At 39.8% G+C, this 11,810-nt stretch overlaps 1 protein-coding gene across 1 annotated transcript in view; it reads left to right on the top strand.

Moving 5' to 3' along the window:
* tmtc4 (transmembrane O-mannosyltransferase targeting cadherins 4) overlaps positions 1-4,324 on the top strand; it is a 26,919-nt gene extending 22,595 nt beyond the window's left edge. Inside the window, exons 8-15 of the mRNA XM_037686685.1 lie at positions 315-446; positions 557-636; positions 726-833; positions 939-1,080; positions 1,234-1,348; positions 3,669-3,781; positions 3,935-4,004; positions 4,176-4,324. Of these exons, the coding sequence (XP_037542613.1) occupies positions 315-446; positions 557-636; positions 726-833; positions 939-1,080; positions 1,234-1,348; positions 3,669-3,781; positions 3,935-4,004; positions 4,176-4,324 (909 nt within the window). The remainder of the gene's footprint in view (positions 1-314; positions 447-556; positions 637-725; positions 834-938; positions 1,081-1,233; positions 1,349-3,668; positions 3,782-3,934; positions 4,005-4,175) is intronic.
* Positions 4,325-11,810: the final 7,486 nt, after the last annotated feature.

Below are 11,810 nucleotides of genomic sequence, written 5' to 3'. Positions count from 1 at the left end.
GGTTCTTAAGGTCAAGGGTTTTGACCTTAGGTTAGGTTCACTACAGTATAAAATACAATTTTTTTTACATGTTCACTGAATATAAATATTTATCATGCAAAGTTTTTTAAATGTATTTTTGATTACATTTTTTTTAAATGCTGCCTGATCTAATACATTCAAAGCAAACATTTAAAGTTACTCTTGAGGAAAATTATCATATATGTCTAACCTAAGTACATTTACATGTTTAGTTTTACATTCACTTAATATACATTGTCCTGTTACATTGAAATGAATCATAAAATATAACTTAAATCTCTCATTTTGTTCAGAAGTTGCTGTACGTTATGGTGCTTGCACTGCTGAGTGTGCATGTAGTCCGATGTGCCCTTCGCAGTCACCAGTGGAGGTCTGAACAAAGCCTATTCGTCAGTGCCCTGTCTGTCTGTCCACTCAATGCCAAGGTACTTCTGTGTTTCCTGATTTGGAAAATCCCTTTTCCTAACGTCTAAATAAGTTATGGTCATACACTGAGCTGCTACCTGAAACTTGATGTTTTGATGTCTTTCCACAGGTGCATTATAATGTAGGGAAGAACTTGGCTGATAGAGGGAACAGTACTGCTGCTGTCAGATATTACAGAGAGGCAGTCAGGTTTGTTTCCTCATAACTAACAAAAGACTAATCGGCATTAACAGACAAACAAAAAAAAATCACTTGCTTTGCATGTCTGTGGCTTTCAGGCTACATCCAACTTATGTTCATGCAATGAACAACTTAGGGAACATCCTGAAGGAGAGGAATGAACTCATTGAGGCAGAACAGCTGTTGTCTAAAGCTGTTTCCATTCAGTATGTTTTTCTATGTAAAAGAATATTCCATTAAATACACACCAGCTATCCTGTTTTCAGATCTTCTTGTTGATTGTTTTGTTTTTTCTTTATTTAACTGTGCAGATCTGACTTTGCTGCAGCTTGGATGAATCTTGGTATAGTTCAGAACAGCCTCAGAAAGTTTGAGGAGGCAGAGCAGAGCTACCGAAATGCTATCCGCTTCCGTAGAAAATACCCAGACTGTTACTACAACCTGGGACGCTTGGTGAGGTTTCTCAGTCATCTGTTGTTGTGTTCAAATACACAAAAAAATTAAGAGTTATCGTTTGTCTAAAATTTGGTTATTAAATTAAAACAGATAAAAAAACAAATATCTGCTTTACGTTGGGTATTTACATCAGTTTCTCTTTTGTGACAGTATGCTGACCAAAACAGACATATAGATGCCCTGAATGCTTGGAGAAATGCAACTGTTCTAAAACCTGACCACAGCCTGGCTTGGAACAATATGGTCATTCTGCTGGACAATACAGGTAATGACAAAAACACATCCAGAACAAAACACAGGAAAACTATTGAACTGTTTTTATTTATTTATTGAACAAGTTTCAAGCATGTCTTAAAGACATAAAAACCTGGATGACCCTAAATTTTCTCCTTTTAAACTCGGCAAGACTGAGGTTTTAGTTTTTGAACCTGAGTAGGAATCATTTTTTCAATCTTTCACCCTCCTTGGATGGCATTAATCTGGCCTCCAGCTCTAATGTTAAAAATCTTAGTGTTATTTTTGATCAGGACATGTTTTTTAACCCCCACATTAAAAATGTTACTAGATCCGCCTTCTTCCACCTGCACAGTATCACGAAAATTAGAAACATCTTATCTAAAAATGATTCCGAAAAACTGGTTCATACATTTGTTACATCTAGACTGGACTATTGCAATGGTTTGTTATCTGGGTGTCCAAATACTTCATTAAAAAGTCTTCAGTTAATCCAAAATGCTGCTGCCAGAGTCTTAACTGGAGTTAGTGGGAGAGATCATATCTCTCCAGTTTTAGCTTCTCTCCTTTAGTGCCCTGTCAAGTCCAGAATTGAATTCAAAATCTTACTTCTAACCTACAAAGCCTTCAACAACCTAGCTCCATCTTATATTAGATATCTTATTGTTCCATATTTTCCTAACAGAGCACTTCGCTGTCAGACTGCAGGCTTACTTGTGGTTCCTAGAGTTTCCAAAAGCAGAATGGGAGGCAGGTCTTTCAGTTATCAGGCTCCTCTCTTGTGGAACCAACTTCCATTTTCTGTCTATGAGGTTGACACATTGTCCAGTTTAAGACTAGGCTTAAGACTTTCCTTTTTGATAAATCCTATAGTTAGGATGACTTGTTATACTGCTATTGGCTTAGACTAGTGGAGGACAAATTGACCTCATTTCCTTAAATGAATTGTTAAAATTGAATAGTTTTCATTTGATACTTTTCTATATTAGCATTTGATTCTCGACCTGCCTTTGTGTATCTGTTCCTGCCAAACCCAGCCAGTCGAAGCAGATGGCCGCTTGTCTTGAGCCTGGTTCGGGAGTTTTTCCTTTCCACTGTTGCCTTCATGTTTGCTCAAGATGGGAGTCTGCAATGAAGTTAAACTCAAAGCAGTCTGCTCCTCAGAAAAATAATGTTATTAACTTACTTTTTAAGTATATGAATGTTTCTGCTCAGTGCTCTGAGATTACTTCTGTTGTGACTTGGCACTTTATAAATAAACTGAATTTAATTTAATCTTTTTTTTATACAAAAAGTAGGTCACAGTTCACCAATTTTTGAATGCACTCTTGGTAAATTTATGAGTCAAAAGGCTATCAAAGGTTCTGTGTTGTGGGTTTGTTTCAGCATTAATATCCAAAACCCCACAGCTTTATTTTTTTACAAGCAGGAAATCTAAATGGCCAACAAGATTAGACCGGAAGAGCAGGAATCATCAATGCTTGAAATTTATGTATTAAAGCTTTTGTGCTGTGAGTTCTGAAGGCACTCTTCCCTGCCGTGTGGAGAATGCTCTGATTTCCAAAAGCTCGAGCCGTTTTGTCAGAAGCTGCTCCCACGGGGGCGGAGTCTCCCAGGAGGGCACGGGAATGGTCCAATCAGAGCCCAGTATGTTCCCGATCAAACAAGAGCGAGCGCAGCTTTAACAGCGCCCCCTCCGAACCCCAATACCCCCCTGCTGCAAATGCTCCCCAAATCTGACAGAAATAATTCTGCACCGCTCACGACCAAATCCCCCCAAAAAGAGAATAGAACAATAGGTGAAATTTTGGATTTTTTTCTTTTCTTTGATGTTTATATTTTTTGGTGTTACATTATTACACCAACTAAAGATTGAATCAGTTCAAATTTAGGTTGATGCTCACAGTCACGCTTTTTGGCAAACTGCATCTAAAAGGCACAGGCCATGACTGAGGACATATCTACCATTGTTTTACCCTCCGTTTCTCGTGTCTGTCTTCTTTCTTCATTTCTGGCCAGACATCAGACAGATCTGTGACTCAGATCAATAACTCAGTGGGGCCTGTGCTCAACTTTAATTAGGAGACTAAACCACTCCTTTATGTGTGTGCAGAGGGAAGGGCACCGCTTTAGAAAGCTCAGACAAAAAATATTTTTTTGTGTTTGATCTATCAAAAGTATTGGTAAATTTCTGATTTTTAATCATACAAATTATTTAATCTTGTCACGGTTTTAATAATATCCACCATCAGTTGAGATATTACGTTTTGTTGAATAATACTGTTTGTGGGCATGTGTAGATTTCGTTATTCCATGGCTCGAAGATTTTAGTGAATTTTCCTGTTTTCAAGGTAACCTGGGTCAAGCAGAGCTAATTGGCCGAGAGGCCTTGAAGCTCCTCCCTGATGATCACACCATCATGTTTTCATTGGCAAACGTGTTGGGGAAATTACAGAAATACAAGGTCAGTCAACATGGCTCAAACAACAACTGTTCTTTATGCATGTGAAGAATGAAAAATAAATTTGCTGCTTTGTTCTCTACATCTGCTCTGAATCAGGAGTGGTAAATTTTTCATACTACAAAAAACAATTCAGTTTGTTTTTTTATCTTTTAGGAGTCAGAGGGCTTTTTTCTTCATGCCCTTCGGATCAACCCAAATGCTGCTAGTTGCCATGGCAATTTAGGTAAGACCTTCAATTCAGAATTGATGGTGATGGGAAGTTTCAGAGCGCTCCCTAAACTAAAATTTGCAAATATTCCTTCTACCAAAGCAGCTAAACTTGCATTTAATGCATTGCATCAGTAACATTTGAATTGTTGTACCGTTTCAAATGATTATTATTTTTCTCCGCCAGCTGTGTTGTATCATCGCTGGGGAAAGCTGGAACTGGCAAAGAAACACTATGAGCTGTCTCTAAAGTTGGACCCTAAGGCTCCCGGTACAAGAGACAACTACAACATGCTGCAACGCAAACTGAACCAGCTTAAACACGGCACACCCTGAGGGACCCCTGCCTGTTATAAAACAACATTTTCCACTCTTTTCATTTAGCATTATTTTATCTCACTTGTTCTAGCTTGGAACATTTTCAAATAAAGACCATGATCATGCTCTACTGCTTTTGTCTGTTTTTAGAAAATGATGTTGAACAGTTGCAAATGTCATTTTGTAGTTTTATATAAAGTTGTGGGCCCTTTCATGTGTGTGTCAAGTTAACCAAGTGTCAAGTGCATAATTTGATTTTATGGGTGTATGTTGGGCGGGGGTGTTGGATGCCTCAGCTGGATACGAGCCGTTTTGTTGCCCCATTTGAAGGCCATGTGGGCTTGATCCATGGTGAACTCCATTCGCTTTTCATCTTTGACTCTGTTGTGTCAGCTGGACAGAGAACCATGTAGGTCTAGAAATCTGGTGTCGATTATTGAGTTATTTTGTAAGGGTTTTTTTAAAGTCTACACAAGTTTGCCTCGTGAAAGGCAACTTTTTGAGGGGTTGATGTCAAATGCAGCAGCAATATACTACTTATTGGCTTATATCACTTGAGAAACAAACAATAGAAATACAATATTGTCTATTAAATTTTCATGTGATGGCCTAACTGTCCAACATTAGCATAACATTTCATTGTAATAAGAACTTCAATCACAATGACAATTGCTATACATTAGAGCAACATTTTCAACAACTACTTTTGATACTAAATGACACTATAACAGTTGCCTTGGTTAGCACTGTTGCATTTCAACAAGGTTATATGTGGTTTGAAACTTGACTGGGACTTCAGTGAAATGTGCACATTCTCTTTGTGCATGCAATGGTTTTTCTAGATTATCTGGTTTCGTCCCACAGACCAAAAAAAAAACATTCATGTTAGGTTTGTTGGCAATTCTAAATTGGCCTGAACTATGAGTAGAATAATGAACAACTAGACACAAGAACTATATTCTGTTAAGAGCTACAGACAACATTCTGACTTTGATGTTTTTACTGTGCTGCTATATGGATAAATATGTATTTTTTTCTAATATGTGAAGGTTGCTGAATTGAATCCTGGCTGGAGGTGGGGTGGAGTTTGCATGTTCTCTTTGTGCATGTGTGAGATTTCTCCGGGTACTCTGGTTTCCTCCCACAAATCAAAAAACATACATGTGGCTAAATCTAAATTAAATAAATCTAAATTGTCTTTAATTGTGAGTGAGAGAGTGAATGGTTGTCTCGTTTGTCTCTGTGTCCCTGTGATGGACTGGAGACCTGTCCAGGCAGTGGTGTAGTCTACGTGATACGCCAGTATACGATGTATATCCACTAGAAAAGCTTAAGAATTTCAGTAAACCCACTTAAAAGTGCTCGACGATACATGACATATTAGGCATGTGTCATTGATATGTTAAGCAGCAGTTAAACGTTTCCTTAATCGGTATGCAGCGCTTGTTTATTACATTCTCTTATCCATTGAATTATTGTATAATTAATAACTCTGTACTTACTACTTAATACTTGAACATGCTTTGATACTGTTTTATAAAATCTATAACATGTTTTTAATACAAAGCCAACTGTTGTACAAAGTTTGTTGTTCATTTATTTAAATATGAGCATCAGAGAAATTTGGAAATGTTCAATAAGCTTAAAAATCTCAATAAATTGACGATTACATTGTACTAACCACTGTACTTTGGTTTCTAAGCACAATATACGGACCGACCACGGCAAAGTCAGCTTTACGTTGGACATTCGTGCTGCGTGGCTTCAGCAGTGTCCAACATCCAACATAAAATTAAATTTAGCGCAGTATACCCACTACAAAAATGTAGACTACACCACTATGTCCAGGGTGTTCCCTACCCACACAGTGCCTGCTGGATATGGACACCAGTGATCCCTATGATCCAGAAAGGAAGAAGCGGGAAAAGATAATGGATGGATGAATGGCTGTTTTTAGTTATTTGATGCCTAACAAAACACTATTATGTGTGTAAGCGCACATATGGGGGGAGGGGAGACAGTATTTTTTTCTTACCTTCCTTGCAGACTGGTTCCAATAATACAAGATGGCAGCATCCATAAAATGGATTTTATGGATCCAATGTTGGCCAGCAAATGTAGGAGGAGACATATCGTCAAGTCTTATTTTATGTTTTTAGATGGACTGATAACGTACAACGTGTACCCTTCATGTCATTGGTTCAATTTAAAAATGGCTTTTGGGAGTTATACATTGCAACTTTGTTAATTTTCTGTTATTTGCAGTGCCAAGACTAGCTTGTACAGTAACAACAGATTGGATTTCTGCCATGTTATTATTATTTTGTCATTTATAACGGTTATTTACTGCTGCTTGTGTAAAGTTAGTAAGTTGCAAATTTCTTCATCCACCACTGGGTCTCCCACAACTTCCTATGTCTAGGAGTGTTTGTCTGCACACCGATTGAAATCTAAGCCTTGACCACAGTGATGGAAATATTTTATTTATTGATCAGCTGCCTGGTACATTGCAATGTTTGTGTATTGTACAATATTTTCCTGTACACTTCATAATTCTTTATTTGTCTCCGAGTCACTGTGAAACTCAACATTATGTCAAGTGTGATCATGGTCGTTCTCTGACAATATGTGGTTTGGGACAGTCTATTTAGGTTTTCAGAAATGTTTCCTTTTTGTTCTCAACCTGTAGGATTATTTAAACAGTTGTAACCCGGTCAGATAGAGGCAGCTTAGAACTGATGCCAGCAGAACAGGCAAACTAAAACTCTGTGATGTTTTGACTTTCTGCAAAACTGACTGTTCTCTCATTTTCCAGCTAATTAAAATTTTGATGAAATGTACATCAGATTATCTGTGATTCAGTTTTTTGTACCACTTTTTAACTGATGACTGGACTATTTCTGTTCCTGAGTGAGATTTGCACTCTGCGCTACAAAATCTTTGCATGAGTCTCTGTAGTTAATCAGAGAAAGGTGTCTGTGCTGGGAAAGTTTTCTCAAGTGTCCGCGAGAAGATGAAGGAGGTCAGCAGAGACAGGAAGCCCATAGCTGGTGCTGTATGAAAACAGCTCTGTAGAGCAGAGCCTTCAAAGGGAGACAGGGATGATCTCCCCGGGGACTTCACATGCACATGCACACACACACGTACCCACACACAGATCGGCTCCTCTTGAAGAAAGCTGCAAAGGGAAAACGGCAACCCCAGTGTGAAACATCAGTCAACAAGTGTGCACCTGAGGTCAGAGTTCAACACTCTTCTATTTTTTCACCTGCTTCCTACAGCTTGCAGGAAACTTTTGAAGCTGTGGCGGGCTGGTATGGCTTTGCTTTAGGGGCGGCTAAGTTTGTTTACACATACAGTACAATACACCAGTTGATGCTTTGATGCTCGGAAGATGTTACTGATATGCTCATCGGGGGGTGCCACAGCACACACGACCATCAATGTCCTCTGCTGATGACCTCAAAATGCAACTAATGTCACCTGATGAAATTTCTGTCTTACTCAACTCTTGTTTTTATTTTTGCTGCTTTGATGCCAAGATTCATTGGTAGATATATCTTAAATCACAAATATCCATTGTGCACTCGGTGTATTGTTTTGTACGAGATGAAACCTGTTTCAACAAGACACTGATAAAGGTCAGTGTGGGGAAAAGACTTGATGCTACAGAGAGAGTAGCATCAAGAAAGAGAGAAATAAAGATCAAAACACGTTAGAATAGTGACAAGACCGAAAGCTGCTCCCCCACGTTATTTTGTTGTCATGCAGTGTAGCATGCGGCGCTGCTGATGTACAATTGGCTGCAAAACCATTACCTCTTTGCTTTATGTACTTACGGATCCTTTCTTTACTTTCTGTGTGATCTTTTCATTCAGTGCCTGTAGCTGACTGTCTAGTTGCACAACTGTGCTGGGATACCAGTAGGGGATCCCACTTTTATTATAATTATCCTTTGAATACCTTTCATTATAATAAACTATGTGAATATTAAAGGGGTGGGTTCACCATCCTCACCAATATCTTCATTATCTATTCTGACTGACAAATACCTGCTGTCCTAGAGAGGAAGTAGTGACATTAATAAAAGATAGGATCCTAATGCCTTAGGAAGTCCTCATTTTGTTTTCTGAGTTTTCTCTCTGTGCACCTTTTATCTGCTACGAAATTATGTCCCCATGATATAATGAAGTCACGCTGGTGTGCTTTGCCATATTCAATGAATTAGGTTAAATCATGCCCAATTGTTCAGCAGCAAAATATTACAAAATTGAACCAAGATTTTGTGTTGACTGCCAGAGAAACACCTATTAAAAACTATTGTTATCCTTTTGTTGCGGTGGTATTTTTAACAGAAAAACAAGAAGCAGGGGAGCACTAATTTGAACCCACTGAGGGCGTTTTGGAACAGCAGGATGGCTATTTTGCATCTGATAAGCAAACCCCCTGACAAAATAAAGAAACTCAAAAATTCTGGCCCCAAAACACTAAACGAAGTGGAGATGTTCTGACTTTGTTCTGACTCCAAAAGCACATTTGGATTTTATAACTGGAACATTTGGACAACATCTAACATTTTGTTGAAAGCAGGCCTGGCAGCCCCAAGTTTACACAGTAACATACAAACAGTACATCTGTAGCTCTGACAGAGTTCTCATCAATGTGACAGGATGTGATCAAGGGCTGCTCTGTGATATGTCCTCTGGGCGCTCCGTGTCCCTCCCTCTCTGTCCCTTTAACCACAACAACCCTAATGGGCTCCGATGGGCACCTCCATCTTGCTTGTCTAATTGATGTAAATACCACACATTTGAACTCGTAGGTCCTCCCACAATCCCATCCAGCCCCTCCCTCTGTTTCTTATAACGGTGGGGGTTAGAGGTTAGGCCGACTGAGTGATCATTAGAATGGCAGTCCTTATTAGAGGAGCAGCTTGTCTGACACCCCAACCGCGTCCTGGAGAGGGACCTACCCTGTCCGCCTCATCTAGATCATATTACATGATACAACCTGAGAGCAAATACTACCAGTGCTCTACAACACTGCAGGCCACGAGGGCACGGTGGCATTTTCAGAGGGATCTCCTCGCCTGTCACAGCACCTTCCTGACACCCCTTTGTCCGTCGAGCTTGGATGCACTCTGTCATTTTAAGGAGGGCTACTGTCAGTGGGGATTCAGACCGCAGTGTCTACATGCCCTGGCATTTTCAGCAGTCTTCACTGTAACACAGTATCCAGCCACCCTCTTGAGAGTCGACAATGTTGCAGTTGATGATTAATAGTTAGAGATGGGCTGTAAAATGCTCAATGTGGCCAGATGCTAACCAGGGCTTTGTTGAACTCGTATAATGGACAGAGGCTGCCAATTTGGCTCCCTTACAAAACCTGGAAGTTTCCCAAGATTGATTCTGTTTCTATGTAGCGGTGCCCTGGGGGCCGAATTTTGAAGATGCATCCTTGTGAAAAATATTATTGGGTATTATCTTCAGCTGAGAGAAGCTCTCTGAACAACTCCAACTGGTCACGGAGAGCAAAACAGTCAATGTAATCGTAGCATTTGCACGGTAAAGTGAAAATATAAGCTAGTTAAAATCATTTTATTATATCTTGCATCAAGGATAGTTGCTCTGGCTGTGGATGAATCAGGAGAAGGGGTGGGGTGGGTGAGTTGGGTGGGGTGGCTGGAATAATTTGCAGCAGGAGCCCTTTGAGACTGTTTTGCAAAACAAAACGAAGCAGCTAGACCCTTATTGAAAAATATAGTGCAGTGAGACGGAAATTTATTAACTGGCATCAGTTAATGTGTGCATTATTCATTTCTGGTGAGCATGAAAAATGATCTAAAGAGGTTTGAAATTGCAGACGCGCAGGCTGACTGCACAGTGGCTGGGCTCGCTGGGTCGTTTCATCCTCTCGCATGGGGCTTTTGGGCAGAGAGGTAGAGGGCTAAAAGGGGAGACTGAGGGATGGAGGATAAAAAGGAGGAGTCCTCCCCCACCCCCACATACACACACATTTTCTGGACAGTAGGGCTTTCCAGTAACAGCTGTGCTTCTCTCACGAGGGGGCGGCAGCAGCACCAAGAGAGAGGCTGTATGGGACAGATGGACCAGCACCACCTCCCCTCTAACCTCCCACCACCATCACTTATTGAAAACCTACTGCTAATGTACAGCTGAAGAGATTGTATAGAGTCGCTACACTTATAGAGAATTATTTAAACTTTTGTGCTTGCGTTGTTTTTTCTTGCTTTTGAACTCAGTCCTGTTGTTCTGACTTTCTTCTTCTTCTCTTTTTTTTTACATTAGGAGGTTGTGGGCAGGAGTTGGTGCCAGTGGCATATGGCTTTCTACTGAGCTAAACATTCATACAAAAGACAAGCCCATCAGTCTCGGCTGTGGCCATATGAGTGGAGAGTGCAGACCTCTGATGAATGGTGTTTAGGACTTACCTGCTGTTAAAACATTACCTCCCCAAAGCACACATACGATTTAAAACCCGATGATATCATAAAACGTGACCCTTGTGGGCACACATCATGTATGCCAGGTTATAGCAAATAATAAAAATGCTTCCTAACCCCTTCTCAGAGAACCCCAGGTCAGGCCTTCATAGACCAATTACTGCAGAGCATCTGCTGTATGGAGGCAGCGTGGTAAAGAAGTTTGGGATCATTTTGGAGGCTATTTAACGAGGTGGAGAGATGCTTCCTGCCTGCTTCAATAGCTCTCATTGCTAGAGTGAGCGTGGAATGGCTGTCCTAGATTAGACCAAATTAATCCATTCTTCTGTGATTCTTTTTCTGGTTCCATGGTGAAACCAGTACGCTTTTGTTCTTCCTTGAGTCCCAGTCCTTTTTTTTTTCCTGCCAAGTTTAACAGAAGGCTCAGAGGGGTAACAGGGGTCCAGCCCAGTATCACCTTCTGGAGCAGAGCAACTAGCAGAGAAAAACAATCAGCCTGAACCCTGCTGTCTGCAGCACAAAGTGAAAAGTCTCTAATTGGGCTTTTTTTACGCTGCATTTTCCTGCAGGATTGCTGGATCATGAAAAAGCAATTAAACCTTCAGAGCTGCGTGTTATTCATTTTCATTTTTTCTCAGCCTTTCATTGGAAAAGAGGCAAATTTGAAATCACTTAAGCGAGTCGAGACCTATGCTTCTGTGATAATTCCTCTTTTCATTTACGTTTGAAGGATACAAGCTTCAATCATACACTCACATGTTTAGAATAACAAAGATAAAGATGAATTAAAAGAAAGTGACAGCTATTTTAAGGACATGCTGGTAAATTTTAAAAACACGTAGAATAAAGTGCCTAATTTTTAAACATACATTAAAAATAGGAATGAGGCTGCAGTTCTAAATATTACCTCTAGAGGCAGTGGTGACCACAAAACCGGAAGTCTCAAGTGAAAAGAAAATAATAATGCTAAATATGATTCTCTTCTCTCAAAACTGAATGTAATAAATGCTTTTAAAATTAAATAAATAAAATATATAATCT

Source organism: Nematolebias whitei, chromosome 13 (genome assembly GCF_014905685.2).
Source record: "Nematolebias whitei isolate Nwh7 chromosome 13, NemWhi1, whole genome shotgun sequence".
In the NCBI taxonomy this organism is placed as follows: domain Eukaryota; kingdom Metazoa; phylum Chordata; class Actinopteri; order Cyprinodontiformes; family Rivulidae; genus Nematolebias; species Nematolebias whitei.
This window is presented reverse-complemented; position numbering and strand designations above follow the sequence as displayed.